The sequence below is a fragment of the Barbus barbus genome (assembly GCF_936440315.1).
Source record: "Barbus barbus genome assembly, chromosome: 20".
Lineage (NCBI taxonomy): Eukaryota > Metazoa > Chordata > Actinopteri > Cypriniformes > Cyprinidae > Barbus > Barbus barbus.
Window position 1 is genome coordinate 25,745,458 of NC_136748.1, and position 19,495 is coordinate 25,764,952.

The 19,495-nt window shown below is 35.9% G+C and overlaps 1 protein-coding gene across 2 annotated transcripts in view; it reads left to right on the forward strand.

The window, feature by feature from the left end:
* The window catches only part of LOC306886232 (synaptosomal-associated protein 25-B), a 42,882-nt gene extending 26,516 nt beyond the window's left edge, over positions 1 to 16,366 (forward strand). The window contains exons 3-8 of one of the 2 annotated variants that reach the window (XM_079443179.1): positions 1,199 to 1,240; positions 2,741 to 2,789; positions 7,498 to 7,615; positions 11,743 to 11,859; positions 14,536 to 14,680; positions 15,634 to 16,366. In XM_079443179.1, coding sequence (XP_079299305.1) covers positions 1,199 to 1,240; positions 2,741 to 2,789; positions 7,498 to 7,615; positions 11,743 to 11,859; positions 14,536 to 14,680; positions 15,634 to 15,702 — 540 coding nt within the window. In that variant the 3' untranslated portion in view covers positions 15,703 to 16,366. Of the gene's footprint in view, positions 1 to 1,198; positions 1,241 to 2,740; positions 2,790 to 7,194; positions 7,310 to 7,497; positions 7,616 to 11,742; positions 11,860 to 14,535; positions 14,681 to 15,633 lie in introns of both variants that reach the window. The other variant, XM_079443180.1, reaches the window with a different exon arrangement.
* The last annotated feature ends 3,129 nt before the right edge of the window (positions 16,367 to 19,495 follow it).

The following is a 19,495-nucleotide window of genomic DNA, read 5'->3' on the forward strand; positions in this document are numbered from 1 at the left end:
ATATTGTGAAGAGAAAGTTGAGAGACGCAAGACCCAACACTCTGGATGAGCTTAAGGCCGCTATCGAAGCATCCTGGGCCTCCATAACACCTCAGCAGTGCCACCGGCTGATTGCCTCCATGCCACGCCGCATTGAAGCAGTCATTTCTGCAAAAGGATTCCCGACCAAGTATTGAGTGCATAACTGAACATAATTATTTGAAGGTTGACTTTTTTTGTATTAAAAACACTTTTCTTTTATTGGTCGGATGAAATATGCTAATTTTTTGAGATAGGAATTTTGGGTTTTCATGAGCTGTATGCCAAAATCATCAATATTAAAACAATAAAAGGCTTGAACTACTTCAGTTGTGTTGTAATGAATCTAAAATATATGAAAGTCTAATGTTTATCAGTACATTACAGAAAATAATGAACTTTATCACAATATGCTAATTTTTTGAGAAGGACCTGTATATGCACAATATGCAAACTGAAAACCAGACTTCTGAAATTGTCTGGTTAATTTAAAGCATTCACAAACAAGCCATGCTTGCAAAAGTAAACTAATGTTTTCCAGAGGCTTTTTAAAAATTTTATCTTGATTAAATAGCATCAATAAACAAGCTGATCATTGTGTGAGATAAAAATTTACTTGCCAGCTAGTTGACTGTTTGTCTTGACAACTTGTCAATGACTAGTGCATTAAAGTGGCACATGAGTCAGTATTAACACTGAAAAAAAGACACCATTCACCTTCATAGCCTCACAATGACGAGGTGGTGTATGATTCTATATGATCTATGGTATGACTCTTGATGATAGCTCTGATCTCAATAATGATATTTAATCCCAGCCTGCTACTGAGCATCCTGTGGCGTGGCACAGTCATATTTCTTCAGCTCAGATATATACACTGGACTGGAATGGGAGAGCTTTAAATATTCATGAGTGGATAATGCTATCTTGAGCTTTCTTTGAAGGAACGGGAAGGAAAGGAGGGGGAACAGAAATGGCTGTACATTCAGCTAAGTCTGAACTTGGCAGCCATTAGTAACATGCTGTCGGAAATGACATTATGAGCATTATGGCCTTGTACCAACTGTGGTGCTCGACACATAGCATTCAAATAACAACACAAAGAACCAAACAACAAGCAGGAACATATTAGCTGTTGTGTGCATTGTGGGTAATAATACGTTTATTTTTCTTTCTACAGTCTTTGGAAAGTACTCGCCGCATGCTGCAGCTGGTCGAAGAGGTAAGATTTTGATTTAACTCAGTAAATAGCAGAAAACCATCATGCTGTTCTATCAACATATTTAGTTACATATTGCATATTGAAGATGCAAATATAGACTGAAGTCATATATCTGGAAATGACACACTATCACTAGGAGAAATTCCTGCTCATCGTTTTGGCTGTATATGAAAAGCCGTTTTTACACAGAGTTTGGTGCACTGCTTGTTTTCTGAAGGTCAGAAATGGAGACAGTGAAATAGCACCGAATTTCCGCTCTGTGATAAAAATCAATAATGATTTCAGAGAAACTCCATCTATGTGTTACTGATAGGGCATCGACGAGACACGGGAGAGAAAACGAGTCTTTCTAGTGTCTAATAGGGATCAAACACTCCTGGCCCCACATGCGGAGATGAAAGATGGTGTTGAGAAAAAATGGTAGTTGCTTTGGCATTATAAAGATCAGAAACCTTTTATTTTTAGTGTGATCAAGTATAAATCATATTGTTTATTTGTTTAATGCATCCTTGCTGAATAAAATTATTAATTTTCTATAAAAAAAATACAGACCCCAACGTTTGAATGGTATTGTAAGTATAAAATGAAAGTTCCAGAAAGGTTATTGCAGCCAAGATGCATAATATTTTGTATTTCTATACCGTAATAGTTCTTAAAAAGCAGGCCCAGTACCAGGTTTTGTGAATTACATCTTGAAATTGGTTATCCAAAGTCATGAACAAATAATTCTCCCGCTTCATTTTTGCCATTGCTGGAAGAAAATTGCATTCTTGGTCTGCTAATGAACATCAAAGGTTAGCGGTGCTGAACAAATATAATGTTCCCATCTGGTTCTAGCATCTGATTTCATATTAAACGCTTCCAGTTTCCATTATGCCATATGTCACTTTGATTAAATGCTGAGTAAATGCACATACCTGTTATTATTAGTATAAAATTAGTTGACAGAGCTGATAAGTGGGGATATTTTAATAAATTAGGTATTAATATTTGTTTTTCATTACATATAAAGATTCCTCTAGGAATCTCAGGAGTGATTGAGCAAACCTCAGGAGTGCTCAATCATCTAGTTAAAATAATGAGGTGATGTGGGTTTCGGAATAAGATAATCAGCTGTTTTATTTAGGTCAATAGAACCTGCATGCGCCTCTGAGAACGACTCACCATATTGCACACACACATGCTTTCATACCTTCAGAGTTCAATCCAGTGCTTTGTTTACAATTCTGAGCTAATTTTAGCTCCATACTGTCTGCCACCTCATTGCCTTCTTATAATTACCTACCAAGTGAATAAAGCACCCTTGAAGAATTTCAATCGTTGTAATAATGCTGTGCGCTACAGTCTGTCCTCTGCTGAAAAGCTCTTTTATTCCCTGCTGTTCTTTTCTCATCTTATATCTGACCTAAATATGTGTGAATCTCCTTTCTGTTCACCTGTAGGCTTCTCTCACTTGTTTATTTCCTCTTTTCTCTTGCTTTTCCATTCTTGATGGATTAGAGTAAAGATGCTGGTATCAGAACTTTGGTTATGCTGGATGAACAGGGAGGTAAGTTACGGCGAAAAACATTCAGCGAGTCATTTTTAATGTGCAGTAAGTCATTTTTATTTGCTTATTTGAACTTGACTGTCTATAAGCTACTCGTAATAATTTGCCAGATGAGCTGTTTTGCAGATTAAAGAAATTATTTTAGACAATTATAAACATCAGGCCGTCATGTCAAAAACGATGCTTTGAGACTCATGTAAAGATGTAAATTGAACGATCGATGTTGCTGGTAATGACAAACAGCTCTCCTCTTCACCAGATGAAATATATCTGTGTACAATCCCTGGGGCGAAAGACTTTCCAGTTAACACTCAATGCTATTTTAGTATAATTAGACAAACATACTCCATTCCACGAACAGCCTAGGCATTTTATGAAAAGTAAAACTATAATTGATTTATCAATGATGTGACTCTTTAATAGAAACAGTAACGTCTCTATTGACAAAGTAAGCCTTTATAATGCTTGAGGCTTTATTCGGTTTTATGTGGATAATAAGAAGTGTTGAGTTCCTTTCCACGTGGAAGAGAAATTTTAATTAGTCTGTCAAAACAACATACAGCCCTTCTTCTCGTTGTGTTAAATTATGGATGTTGTGTTCCTCAGACTGCCTCAGGACAATCCATTTCCTAGCTTAAATGATCCCACCACCTTTCTTGCCTCCAGTTTTAGAGCAGAACAACAGCACGTCTCATAAAGCTGTGCTATGATTGCTGAATGTAATGGTCTCCTAGAGCTCAGAAGGCTTCCGGTTAGAAGTCCACTTCAGGAGACATATAAATAGACATTTAAAGAATGTACCTTTTTTAACTAAAGAACTACATAAAGTCAGTTGTCTAACTCAAGAGCGCCGCTACGGTAGCTAATTAATCAATTTATTTTTAGCTTTTCAAACCTACAACCTCTGGGTACCATCCTACAGTGTTAACGGTTCCCAAAGGTATGGTACGGTACTCCATCTGTTTTATTTACAGAATATGTCATGACATTAGCCAAGCACAAATTTGAACTTCTTTCAACGTTTGAAATCAACTTCACTACCAGGAGTGGGGTTCAAACGCACGAGGACATACGTCCATTGGATCTTAAGTCCAACGCCTTAACCACTCGGCCATCCTGGTTGCTGTTTTTTCTGTTTTAGTTATAGAAATTGCTTCTCCGTTATGCTTTTTGTCATCTCTATGATTTTCTATGATTATGCATAACGGAAATGACATTTGCTGCTGTGAGTGGGGTTTGAACCCACAAGGACCATTGAATCTAAAGTCCAAAACCTTAACCACACAGCCATCCTGGTTGTTTTTGTCAGGTGGGAGTTGAAGTGACTGCTCCTCGTATATGAGTGCAAAGGTCTGTTTTCTGTCATCTCTAAGGAAGTGCAGCTTTCCTGCACCGATTCACACTAGAAAAGACATTAACTAACACAAGTGGGGTTTGATCCCCCAGGACATTTGCTCATTGGAGCTTAAGTCCAACGCCCTAACCACTCAGAACCTTCTGGTCACTGTGGGGCTGTTTACACCTGGTCACTTCATGCGTTTTTTCGGATCGGCTAGCTATCCGATCGTGAAAAGACCAGGGGCCTCATGTATAAAACTCTCTGTAGATTTCATCCTAAAAGTGTACGTACGCACAAAAGCTAGATTTTGCGTACTCACAAAAGTTTTCAGATTTATAAAAGCATGCGTAGGCCAGAACATGCGCAAAAATCCCTTTATAAATCCCAGTCAGGGGAAGATTGTGCGTACGTGCATCTCCACCCCGTCTCCTCCCAGAAATCACCATATATGGAGCTTACAACGCCTAGTTTTACTATGCATAACCTCATCGGCATATCATTTCAATGCATATTCCCATCCATGTGACACCGTTTAACACCGTCAAAGGTACAAGACCTTAAGGAAATATGAGATATGGACTAAATGCCATTTATGCCACATAGTTTTTTATTGCCAAAATCATCCAGAATGTTTTAGAATATATCGAAATATCCATAAAAACAAAACTGTTTAGTTCTTAGATTAATAGCCTATTTTAGAATATAAAAAAATTATCATAACATGAGATCCGCAGTTTAGTTTAAATATAGGAATTACTATAGCACTCATCGCTGTCATTAAAACATTGCATGCTACAGGAAAATACATATTTTAGACAAATATGTCTAAATTCATATAATTTTGGTTTAACTTCTGTGTAATGACTTGATGTAATTTTAGTGCTTATCTCCATTGATGAGAGTGGAATAGGTTATTTAATGTAAATGTGTATATCGAAATGAAAACAGTTTAAAATCATTGTTTACTTCATTACTCCAGGAAAAAGAGTGCGTACGCACAGTCAAGAGCATCCGTACGGTGCGCACATATTTACGCCAAGTTTATTTTTTATAAATCCAGATATGTTCTTCGAAAACAGCGTATGCACATTTCTATGCCCATTTTGTGCATACGCAACATTTATACATGAGGCCCCAGGTGTAAATGCCCTCTGAAACGCATATAAATCCGATCGCTCAAACCACTTCAGGAGGTGGTCTGGGCCGCATTCCTGATGAAACTGGACAAGTGTAAATGCATCTGGTTGTTGAAATCACATATGCTAATTTTACTCCTCCCAAAGTATTAAACGCGTTAGAGCATTTTATAGGCTACATGGCATGTTATAGTCAGATATGACAGCGCTAACGGAACAAGCATCACTGCAGATGAGTAGCTAAGTATCTCTTGTGTTTTCCTCAGTGCATAACTAGTTATATTTTTCATCTGTAAATGTTAGAAAGTCATGCAAATTTGTCTAATTTAGCGTCTTTTATGAAAAAGCCCCCAGTTTTGAAAGACAGCTCATTACAGCTGCATTACTGTATTCTACTCAAAATTTGCTTTTTTTATTTTTTTAACCAGGAGTGGGGTTCGAACCCACAAGGACATTTGCCCAATGGATCTTAAGTCCAACGCCTTAACCACCCAGCCATCCAGGCACTAAAATAGCTCAATGGATGCACTACAATCTGCGTGCCATTACACTACTGGCTCAGTCCACTACTGGTGCTATTCTACTTAAGATACAAAAAAGTGGAGATATGCTTCATATCACTGTCAACCAATGACGAGACGAGTCCCCCGCCGTCTCTTTCTCGCCTCCTTCCCCCTCTTTCTTCAGTCACGCTGCTCTTGCTCATGGGATTAGAAGCAAAACCCAATTAGCCATTTGGCTTGTTGTCTGTATATGGTGGAAACCTCACACTAGACCCTGTCAGTTGTATTTAAACTAGCTAAGAAGAATACAAATTTTAGTTCAGCTTTCAAGCTCAATTAAGGGCAGATGAGCAGACACTTAAAAGTAAATCTTATTATCATATTTGCTCATTTTTATAAAATTGCAACATCAGTTGTGCTCCCCCAGGGATTTTACAGTTTTCTAAAGCCCTAAAGGAATGTGTATCCCTTCAGTCTGTTGTTCATTTCAGTTCATGAATGATCAATCATTGCATTCTTCAGTTTACTTCCCCTTACCACACAATAACTAATATTTATTCCGTATTTCATTCTTTTTTGCTTTTTGTTCTGTTTCCGATCATCTTCTTTCTTTCTCGGCTTTTGCTCACAATTTTCACACGTTTATAATCATCCTGACTGTTTCTTTTTTCAGTTTAGCTCAGACAGTGATGGCTCAGTTACAGTGAGCAAGTGCCCAGTGATGCCAAGCATTCATGCCAACAACCACTGGATTCCCTAAAGGCTCAGAAGAGCATCCCTATTACAAAATATTAGCATATGCTTTTTGATTTTAAAGGGATAGTTTACCCAAAAATGAATTATGTTGTGCTGAACCTGAACCTTCTTCCATTTAATGATTATGATTCTTGTGGTCATTTTGGAGCTTGACAGCCCCAGTCTTTCCCCTTTCAATTTCATTAACACTCTTAATAATAAAGGTTCCTAAAGGGGGTTTTCACAGCAATGCCACAGAAGAACCATTTTTGGTTCTTCAAAAAATCTTTCACTTAACAGTTCTTGAAAGAACCATTTTTTCTTTGTGTGAAGAACATTTAAAAAATCTAAAGGACCTTTTATGGAATGGTCTTTCATGAAACTATAGATGAAAAAACATATTTTTGTGTTTACCCATACAAACCCATACAATATGAGGGCATGTAAATGACAACAGAATTTTCATTTTGGGTGAACTATTTCTTTAATTATTGCCATAATTTATCCAAGGCAAATTGTTAAATTGAGCACAAATTAAACAGGTTGAGAAGTCACTTTTTTATAAGTGCTCTACGCCTCACAGTCCATGTTCTTGGCACGACCTAACCTAACCACCCACCGCATCATTCAAATGTCTCATGTTTTGAGTGCAAAGTCTCATTTCATTACTGTCACCCCTTTGTCCTGACCAGAACAACTCGAGCGTGTTGAAGATGGCATGAACCATATCAACAAAGACATGATGGAAGCTGAGAAAAGTTTAAAAGATGTAGGCAAATGCTGTGGACTTGTATGTCCCTGCGACAAGTAGGTACTGGTGAAGCGTCCAAGGCTCTCACCTGTCTGCTGCTGTCTGACTGTGTCTTGTCACTGTGAATGTTAAGCCTCTCTCTTTCTTTTTGTCTCTCTTTTCCTCCTTGCCTTCCCTTTTCTCCCTCTCCTTTTCCGCACTCTTTATTTCTTTTGGGGGCGTAATTGACTAATGTTTAAATCAGAGCAACTGGAGCGCATCGAAGAGGGAATGGATCAGATCAATAAGGACATGAAAGAAGCAGAAAAGAATTTGACGGATCTAGGAAATCTCTGTGGTCTATGTCCATGTCCATGTAACAAGTAGGTGATGCCTGTCGCCTGCCTGCCTGCCTGCCTGCCTGCTTGAACCTGACAAATAGGAACAAACGCACGTGGCCAGTTTGCACGCTCGCTCTTGCTCGCTCCGTAGCTGCCACTTCCCCCCACTGCGCTCTGCCTGGACTACTTCTCTGTGCATGGGGATGGTGGTAGAGCTAAGTCCATCTGAGGCACCACTGGTTAACCCATAGTTGTAGCTGTAGGCCCTGCTCTCTGCCGGCTGAATGCGCAAATATGCTGGGCTCTATGCTTCACTGATCCGTTGGTCAAGGACTGTTGTTTGTAAATGTTAAGTGCCTGCTTAATATGCATGTGCTACTTTTTGAAATGCAAGCATTACACACTCCTTGAATGAACTTTGTGGACCGGCAGAGCTGGCTTCCCACAAAAGGGTTTCCTGAAAGGCAAAGCATGTCACTGCATATGGGTAACATGGTGGAAAATGTTATCTGGGCAATATAAACGGTCTGTGTAATTGATTATAGTACAGCTTATTGCTAATTATGTGCTATTCATACCTTAAAGGTGCACTAAGTCGTTTGTTAGAACACTTCTAGTCTACGAAATTTGATTGATTAAGTGACGCTCCAAGAATGATCATATACTGTCCAGTAGCACTGGGACATTTCTTTGTTTGTATCCTCAATGTTCGTGTGTTACACAGAAAATCGAGCAGTGAGGATTTTTCAGTTCCTCCATCAGCAGGTTGTTTTGAATGTCTTAATTTATTCAGCGATTCACTCAGAAACACTGATTTATTCAGGAAACATGAGACTAACTATGTTTGAGTCACTGAATCATTTTTTAATGGATTTGTTAAAAAAAACGGATTCATTTAGGGACAATAAAATGACTCTCTTTGAGAGAGTCACTTCATTTAAAAAAAATAAAAATTAATTCAAAAGCATTGATTCATTCAGAAAGGAAACATGTGACTGAAAGCGAGTCACTGAATAATTTTCTCAACTGATTTGTTCAAAATCACTGATTCATTCAGGAACAAAACAAGTGACTCTCTGTGAGTGAGTCACTGAATCATTTACTGAAATGGTTTAAGTCACTGAATTGTTGATTCATTAAAACAAATGATTAATCCAGGAATTTACTGCTTTTAAGAAAATCCTTGAATCATTTCGTAATCTGAGTAACTAAGTAACTAATTAACTAAGCAATGATTCATTCAAAAGCACTGATTTAATCAGAAAAGAAGCAACTGACTGTCAATATCAGAGGGCCATTGCTGATACAGGAAACAACAGTATGATCTTGCAGAACTGTATGGCTTCAAACATGGCTCATCCAATCAGAATAGAGTAGAAACTTCTTGCTTTTTAAAATGGCATACAAAATTATTTGAACAAATTATTAAATGTTTACATGGTTATATACATTGTATAGGAAGATAAGTCAATGAAGTAATTCATAATGCTTTATGCAGGAATGGACAGTCACTGTTTAATATATTTGCTTGTTTCTGTTTACATTGTAATAGTGATTTCTCTCATTGATAGATATTGTTTGAGGGTTGTGGGAAGGTTAATTCTTCACTGGGAGTTTTGTAATTAACGTTAAAATGATCTGTTAATTAAAGTAAAAAATGACTTAGTGCACCCTTAAACCTTATAAACGCACAAGCACATTCAATCAAGTTTTCAGCAGTATCCAAGTGGTCACAGACATCGGTTCTTATTATTCTCTGTTTCATGAGTTGCAAATATTATGTTAATAATATTCTGTGTGACCAACTCTTGCATAATGGTGCAGGCACTGCATAAATACTCATGTGAGCAACTGTCACTGGCTGAAAAGTGTTGAACGGCCATCAGCGGTAATGCAGCCCATCGCCAAACGCCAGTTGTTTGATGAAGTATTTATGAATATTAACTAATAGGTAGTTTCTTAGTCCTTTTATGTATTTGGGGTTGAAGTAATCAGAGTGTAACAGAGCAAAACAGTAAATGCATTTTTTTTTTTTTTTTTTAAGTCAACATGAAAGGCAAGTTTGTATAATGGATATTCAATGGAAAAATGTTGAGTGGGAGCTTGATTTTATGCATCGGAAATTGATTGGATTGGGAAACTAGTCTTTTTATGATAGGTGGCTTGATTAGAGGGCTTGTAAGCTGAAAAGAAAAGTCATTCAAGGGTGATGCAAGTTATTACATTTTGATGAAAGATAATGAATCATGCACAGTACGACAAGAACGTGTATTAAGAAGGTAAACAAGGTCAATTTTGATTTCATGTTGACTTTAAAGCTTGTGCAGATGAATGTAAAGGAGATTTTGGCTTACCTCAGAACTTTTATTCACGTTTCTTTTTAAAGACACGCACCTGTGTCTGTGTCAGTAAGAAGTTAAGGTCAGAGTCTCACTGCCTCTGGTCAGAGCTTTTCATATCAGCTCCTGTAGTCACAATGGCAGTGGCATAAGGCGATGCGTACCATGAAATCTCCATATAATGTAGAATCAGCCCTATCTTACATAAAAGGTTGAAATGAAAGGTAATATCTTGTAGGAAATCGCCTGCATTGCTTAGAGAGTTGCTGTGAGCTTTGTTCAGACAAGCAGAAAAAAATCCCATTTTTTAGGTATGTACTGTATGTATCTGGACCTCAAACCTGTTAAAAACAAGTTCTTGACAAACCCAATTCAATATCATATAGTGTTTAAAATCAAATTCAACTCCAATTTCAAAATCTGTTTAGTCAGTTTTTTCCATATTTGGCACATGAGTACCACAGGAGCTGAGGCAGAACTTTCCATAAAAATATCGGGGTTTTGTTGTGGGTAAACTAGAAATGTTTCGGGCCCTGTGAGGGGGAATTACTAAGGTCCATTATGGTACAGCCTTCTCAAAGAACCTGGGTGGGTGGGCTCATCAATAAAAAATACATATATGCTGGGCCTCTTGAATTTTAGCAACATTTCTCTTGGAAGAAATTCTCTTGGGATCATGTGACACTTAAAGGGATAGTTCACACCAAAATGAACATTCTGTCATCATTTACTCACCCTGTGTGAGTTTTCATCTGTGGAGCACAAAATAAACTGTTTCTGTCAAGTGTAAATCAATGGCAGTATTATTTATATACTGTTATAATATTTATGAATATATATTTAATTCGCTTTTATTTTCATGTTTTCATTTATATTTTTTTTAGTAATTTTGTTGTGCTTTTGTCTTTTTTTTTTTTTTTTTTTTACATTTATTAAGCTTTTATTTATTTTTATTTCAGTTTCAACTTATGTTATTTCAATTAGCTGCCAGGGCAATATATTTGATTTTCATATAAGTCATTTTTTTTGTCTTAAAAAAAAAATCATAAATAGTATATTGAACAATAACAGCACTATGTGCTTTAGTTATATGGACAAAAAAATACTGACTCATTTTTCAGAGTATTTTCTTATGTGTGCCACTGAAGAAAAAAGTTTGAAGTGACATGAGGATGAGTAAATGGTGGCAGAATTAAAAATTGTATCTCTTTAAGTTACTATGGTCACTGTTATATACTGGATATTGACTGTCTGAACAAGCAGGTCTGATTTCATCACTTACAGAATCACTTACTAAAGACTGGATTTGAAAAATGGGTGCAGTGTGAACAAAGCCTTAGACCTTTACTGTATGCATACTGTTACTAAACAGCCTAATTCCCTTCCCCGCCTGAATGCAATGCATTTAACTTGTTCTGATAAATGCGTTTCTATTGGTTTATTGATTAACATGCTGTATCTTGTTTAATGAACAGACTTTATATGTTTAGAATAGGTCTAATCTGTACTCTCACTGAGAACATGTTATTTCTGAATGCTTCTCTTTGTCTCTTCACCTTGATAATTGTTGTGAACCTCCTCTAATTAACTGTCACGTCTCCATCAGTGTCTATGTAATTGTCTGTCACACCCCACGTATGTACGTTAGTTCCAGGAAAGTGTTGTTCATTTATTCATGAGCACCTTTCAGGTAATCCTGACCACCATTTCCTGTTTTAAGTGATCTCTATCTGCTTGTAATTCCTCTCAGTGCATGTCTAGTGCTTTATAGTGTTACTGAACTCCGTTCGGTTTCTCACCCTGTCTCTCTCACGTCCTGTGGTTGTTCAGGCTGAAAGGTGGTGGCCAGTCCTGGGGTAATAACCAGGATGGGGTGGTGTCCAGCCAGCCGGCCCGTGTGGTCGATGAACGAGAGCAGATGGCCATCAGCGGAGGATTTATCCGCAGGTCAGTTACTTATGGGAGATTACTGCAAATACAGTAGAATTCATTGGATTTTGGTGAGTAGACTTTTGAGAGAGTCCTAATCTTATATTTTGACAAATTATGAAATTTGTCATTTTATTCTATAAGCATGATGTTAGCATCATTTGATTCCCAGGGAATGCATAAACTGTAAAAATATATACCAAAAAATGTATATATAACTTGCTAGAATTGCGTGCCCAGGAATATATATATATATATACAGTGCCCTCCAAAAGTATTGGGACAGTAAGGCCAATTCCTTTATTTTTGCTGTAGACTGAAAACATTTGGGTTTGACATCAAAAGATGAATATGAGAGATTAACATTTCATCTTTTATTTATTAACAGGTATTTTCATCTGGATCTGATACACAACTTAGAAGATAGCACCTTTTGTTTAAACCCACCCATATATATATATATATATATATATATATATAGACAATTTTCACACCAATGTTTAGTACGGAAATGCAACAATGCATCAAAAAAAGCAATATTATTATTATTAATAATAATAATAGTAATGTTGATAAAAAATCTTGTTCATTAATGTAAGGCAAAAATAATTATAGGCTATATTTTTAAATTGTAAAATATAATTTTAAAAATTACTGTATTGAACTAATATAATGTGGTATGTAAAGTTTAGTGTGCAGTACACTGTAAAAATGATTTTTGGAGAATATTTTTTTTACAAGAAAATACTTTTTCTTGTCTTTCTACTTCAAATTTTCTCATTTAATTCAATGCAGACTTGTAATTATTTTAGAAATTTCCTAACAGTTTCTGAGAATTTCCAAATTTATTTTAGTGTATTGTTAGGTGCAATACAAGGGAAAAAATGCAACTGGAGAGTTTTTGAGAAGATGAAAGCAGCAGGAATATTCCAAAATATTTGGAATAAAAATAAAATCGTAATATAAAGTCATGATAGCCGTTTCTCAATATGCGATCTTTTCTGTACTTGTGTTCTCGTGGACTTATGAAACATCATCAGTAGTCGCCCAAGTACAATGTTCACATCTAGCGAAGTACAGTTCAAATTCCCAATGTGTCCTTGCTCTGCCCTTTTTATCAAGGATGCATCAAGAGGTGACTTGTGCGAACTTGAGGCAGCGAGGTATCCCAGAATGCAGAGTATATGTGCACATATTATCTAAACCACTTATTAATGTTTTATATTTTTTAAATTTAAATGAAAAGAGGGTTGTGTTTTATATTTTGAAGAAAACGAAAAGGCATTGGTGTTTGAAATCATTTCGTTTTATTGGAATGCGTGTACGCATTGCATGAACCACATTGCTATTTGCTGCTATGGTTACAGGCATCACCTTCCAATTAGAGCAGTGTATTGACTTCAGTTACCTGTTGATACAGACATTTTTCGATCATTAGCTCTTGTCTGCTGTTGTGTGGACAGATCAATTTGAGCGACATGACAGTAAATACGCTTGTCACTCCCAAACGCTGACTGTGTGAGCGAAAGCTAATTGTGCTGTGGTTGTTTTCATCTATCTAGTGTATCAGCAGTAAATACACTGCGCTTCATTTGTCAGTGAGTCACAAGGATCTCTATAATTGTCTGCAGAAGACGAATGTCCGCTTTGTCCCAGACTGTAGCGTCAGGCATGTCAGGAATGGTCATGAAACCACTGAGCTGTTGTTGGTCCACTGTCTCAAAATATCCCCTGACGGTCCACAAACAAAATGAAATGTTTAGCTAGAGTCCAAATACAACTTAATTGTTTTAAACAGTTGTTCTAGTCATGCTCGTGTAGACAGAACCCATGGGTTAGGTAATGTGACGCCTACTGTATCATCATGTGCTTCTTTGTGTCCTTTTTCTGTCCTGTACAACCTGTCAGACTGTAAAAGCCTGTTTCTGCAACAGATTAAAAAAATGTAAAAGATAATTGTGACATTTTTATCTCACAATTCGGACCTTATATCTTGCAATTTTGTTATAAACTCGCAAATCAGAGAAGAAAAGTCTGAATTGTGAGACATGCTTTGCAACTGCAAGAAAAAAAGTCAGAATTGTGAGATAAGTCGTCACAATTTTTTATTTCATGTCAAAAAAAAAACAAAAACAATTGCAATATGTAAACTCAGAATTGTGAGATGTAAACTCGGGATTGCACCTGAATTCTGAATTCTGAGTTTATAACTCGCAATTCTGATTTTTTTTCTGAATTCTAAGTTTACATCTCACAATTCTGTTTTGTTTCTCGCTGTTTTGAGTAAAAAACAAATCCGAATTGCTAGATATGAACTCAGAATTCTGACTTATTTCTTGTAATTCCAATTTTCTCAGTTTTTCTCAGTTTAATTAACACAATTTTAATGCAATTCTGAGTTAATATCTAACCATTCAGTTTCTTTTTCTCAGTTCTGAGAAAAAAAGTCAGAATTACAAGATATAAGGTCTGAATTATGATATAAAAATTCAATTTTTTTTATTTTGTGGCAGACACAGGCTTCCATATAAGACAGATGTTTTACTTTATAAAGACATGTTCCTGATTCATCGGTGCATGCTAAAAATGGGTTGCGAATGCATTTCCATGTTGACTTTAATGTAAAAATCATCCTGAGGATATCTCAATCAGTGCTCTCAATAAACCCAGCCTGTTTTTTTTGTATGTCTTCAGGGTAACAGATGATGCACGAGAGAACGAAATGGATGAGAATTTGGAGCAGGTGGGAGGTATCATCGGTAACCTCCGCCACATGGCTCTCGACATGGGCAACGAGATCGACACCCAGAACCGTCAAATCGACAGGATTATGGATATGGTAAGATCATGATATTGTAATACTGAATAAATTATTACTCAACACAAGAGCCTCAAAAGTGACCGCAAACTCTCTATGAGATAAGAGCTTCTAATTATACCACAAGATGCTTGTTTGTGCTACAAACAAGTGTTACATCCCTGTAAAAATACCTTTTGAGATCAATATTTGTTTGGAGTAGTGCAATTATTAATTTTGGATCATAAATGCATTTTATAAGGGAATCCATCATTATTACTATTTCTCTTAAACTGAACCACTCAGAACAGTGGTTTTCAATCAGTTGTTCTGTTATAAGTGCAAAAATGACTGTAAAAAACTGTATTATATTAAAGTAGTCTAACTTAATTAAAATACTAAAATCAAGATTGTTTTTTTCAGTAACTATAAATCACAAAATGAATTGTTATTCTAAATCAGGGGGCTCAGCAAACCTCCAAGAGGCTATTTAAATAAATATATAATTATGAATCAATAATATCATGTAAAATATTAATATAAATGATTTTTTTTATTAATTAATTTTTTTAATAACACTTTTTGAAAGTTCTGGAATCACAAAATTAATCATATTAAATTATTAATAAACAGTAAGACAATTAAGCATAACCAGTTCTCAGGACTATAAACCATATATAATGTTTTTCATATATAATAATAATAATAATTTTAAAGTAAAAATGGTAAAATAATAAATCAGGTCACAATTGTTGCACTTTCTTGTTAAGACTTTTTTTTGCATTGTGATATTATTTTCATGACAGTTAAGCACAATGTAACGCAAAAAAAGATATGTTTACGTAATAAACTAAGTAATATTTCTTGTAATTCTTGCTGATTTAAACAAAAAATGATTTTAAAAATGACTGTATTATCACTCCCAGTTTCTTTTTGAAAACAAGCAATACTGAAAACCACCTATTGTATCTGTATCTATTATTTTTGTCTTCCAGGCCGATTCCAACAAAACCAGGATCGACGAAGCCAACCAGCGAGCCACAAAGATGTTGGGCAGTGGCTAAACCCATGCGAGAAGTGCTTAGGCTCCCTTTCCCCTCCCCGCTGTACCTGCAACAGTGCACATCAGCCCCTCTACGCTCTATCTAGGAAATGTCGTCGTGTGTCTGTCCTAACTGATAGTCTAGTAAATGGTCACATTTACTCTGTATCTTTCTCTCCAAAGGTTATATGTACATAGTGCATATTTGATGGCTAGAGCTCACGTGAAGTTTCTTCTTCTTCTTTTTGTTGGTTTCTTTATGTTTTTTAAAGTGTATAATTATTAAATATATATATACACACATTTTTTGGATGAAATTTCTTAAAGGTTTTCAGTCATCTGTGTGTACATGCTCTGTGTTTTACTCGATATAAGCCATGCTTCATATTCAGATGTAGCGAGACGAATTAGATCATTTTGTAATCACCTTTAGACAGTGTTCATTGATGATTATTCCACCTAAAGTGGTCATATATGTATACAGCGTGTCACTTTCACTTATTATTACCCCATGTGTATACATTACCGTACAGCATGGGCATGTCAGTACATGCATTCGGTTTGAAGCAACATCACAATAGTGCCACTCTTTTCATTTCTGTACATCTGCAAAATGTGTCAGTTGATGTAAAATCGGAACTAAATGCCAATAAAAACTAAACAAACCTGAATCTATTGTTTTCTGCATCGGTTCTTTGTGTGCTGCTTTGTATCTGATTTAATATGTTCCAAACACAGAAACAATAGCAAGCGTTTGCTGTTGATACACAAGAGTGTTAGAGTGGCTGTGTGCGCTGTACTAACCCAGATCCTCTTTGAACCAGGGGCTTTACATGGATTATGCCTGGCAACGTCACTAAGTACTTCCAAATGCTGAAATACACAAGTACACACACACTGGTTCAACACACACAACATGGATAAACACGAGCAAGTGTAAACCTAGGTGTTAGGGGACGTGATTATTGAAGTCAGCTGCCAGTAATGTACAGCAGCATTATTAACAGGCTGGAAAAATGTAAATTATTTGAGAAGATTACACACCATAATGAACGGCTCATAATCCTGATGGAGTAAATAGTTATAATTTAAAAAAAAAAAAAAACAGTTTTAAATTAATTAATTATGTTTAAAATTATATTTATTTAACAGCTCAATTATGTGCACATGGGGTGAATTTTGAACAGATGTTGCTTGTGTGGTGCATTAATTTCTAACATAAAACCATAAAATGCTAAGAATATTTTTTATGCTTGTTTTCTCTAATCAAAACATGATTTCTGTTCTTTTCTGAAAGTCTGAAAACATCTTTTTTACAGAAATGCTTCTTATAACAAGAGCATACTCATGTTACGGAGTTCAAAATAGTAGTTCAAAACTAGTTACATTAAACAACCAGACTGAGATGCAAATCAATCAAAATATAAATCCATTTTTGTTTTTCTATTTTTTGTGGAGAAGAGGCACAATGCTGGTCTCATTAGATGGAGATAATGTCCTCTGCTGTCCAAACTGAAAGAGATGTTCTCAAGTGTAGCCCGAGTCCTGACTTTCATATGGCACACTTATCGCACAACCTCAAAAGCAAAGCACACATGAAAGAACCATCAGCCAAGACTGCAATATCTTTCTGCTCTTATTAGAGACGTGCTTCTCTACTGCTCTGCAATCTCTTGATTTTCTTCTGCCACATTTGTGGAAATGCAGTTGGCAGATATGCCTCAATGACTTCTAGATGTACACTGATTCAGGATTTTACACTGCTGAGTTAGAAAACAGTGTCTGGAGGATGCTGAATGAGTTCATACAGGTACAAGTGGTTCCATTTTCATTTCTGGAGACTGATTGGACATAATAAAAAGCTTCTAAAAAGCCTGTGAAATCCCTTGAGAAAAGAACAGCCTCCTTTGTGTTGACAAATTCCTTTTGAAAATAGTTGTTTTTTAGCAACGGGCTTTACTTACATCACAGCCACGCTATAGAAACATCTTATTCTTAATGAGTAAGACTGTTAAAATATTGTATTTTCTCTCTCCCTTTGGCAGCGCCGTTAGTTTTTGAGAACCAAGTATTTTAAGTTGGTTAACTTAAATTTTCCTCAACAGCTCTACACATGTCCTGGAGATGTTGTAATATTTAAAACAAGATATCTGAGATGCAATGATGCACAAATTAAAAGTTTAGAAACATGTATAAGTATGTTTGCTTATATTCAAAATACAATACAGTGGCTGAGAGAGCTCAATGCGCTGCAACTTCAGAAAACACATGCAAACCAGCAAATCAAGAAAACATCTTCATCAATTTCACAACAAGAATTTTATTTGCAGCGCGTTTCTTTATTTGTTTGAGTTGTGAGCATTTGCAGCACGTGTGTTGTCAAATTGATGAAGTTGTTTTCTTAATTTGCAGTGCATTTCTTTATTTGGTTGTGTTCTGAGCATTTTTAGCGTGTGTTATCAAATTGAGGAAGTTGTTTTCTTAATTTACAGGTGTTTTTTTCTATTTGCAACGTGTTGAGCTTTCTCGGCCACCGTAATACAATCTATGAATAAAATGATTTATATGAACTTATTTTAATATTTGTATCATATAATAGTGTTTTATATGGTATAGTTCATTTATTTTGTTGATCTTAGATTTTTTTTGTTTTTCAGGAAAACAAGTAAAAGGTATAAGCTAAAAAAAATTTACTAATTAAAAACAAAATAAAACAATATTTTTTTTTTGCATGGGATAAACTATTTGTAACTTTCTAACCAAAAGCAGGTGGTATTTAAAATAAAAAAAATATTCTCATTAAAGTAAGCAGTTAATTGGCCATATGAGTGCAAGATGAATAAATATAGTTAAGCCTGTTATTTTTAGATGCATATCTGCATATAAGTTTTGCTTTTTTTAAATTTTACTTTTATGCCCAGCTTAAAAAATATATATTTTTGAATGTTCTCACTGAGTTATAAAAACATTATTTCTGAACATTTTGTGAATGTTTAAGACAAGGATTTTTTTGCCAACATTAAATTTAATAAACAGTGTTTTTGTACGTTTTAAGAACGTTATTAAGTATCCTAACTTTGAATGAACATTCTATTAACACGATGTTAGTCCAGACCTTTATAACCATGCAAGAACGTTCTGAGGTAAGGACTAAAAGCCACACAAATTCAAAAATAATTAATCTCGGGCTCTTTGAACGCAACAGCAAATTAATTTTTGTTAATATTTTGAATTGAATATCTGCCAGCGATTTCTACTTTAACGCTCCCGCTCTCTCAGGCAGAAATTTCACCTGTGCTAGGTAACCTTATTTAGCGCGTGAAGCAGATGGGATGTGACAATTCTGTGATACATAATTTGCTCTTCAGCGCAGGTGCTGATTGAACTGGATCATCATTATTCAGCGATTGACACCCACTCTCACCACCCTCTCTTCTGAGTCACTCACAGCCCTCCGCTGGCCGGTTCTTCATCTCCCAGCCCACCTCCTCATCGCCCCCTTTACATCTCGCATCTCCTGTTCACGCTTCTGTACACACACCGTCTCCAGCGTCGTTTAGCCAGAACTCATTAACAAACGCTGACAGCAGCTACAAAGGCTCTCTAACTCTCTGACTCACTGGATTTTTGTGATAGTCTGAATGCATTTGTACATCAGATATCATTTTAAATACATAAACACGTGCACACATACCCCTCACTGTAAAGCTTACTATAAACACCGTTAGTTCATCCTTCCAGGGGTTCATATTTATTCACTTTGACAATCCAGTGATGGGGAAGGGAAATGGGAATTGCATAACCTCTAAGCTCAA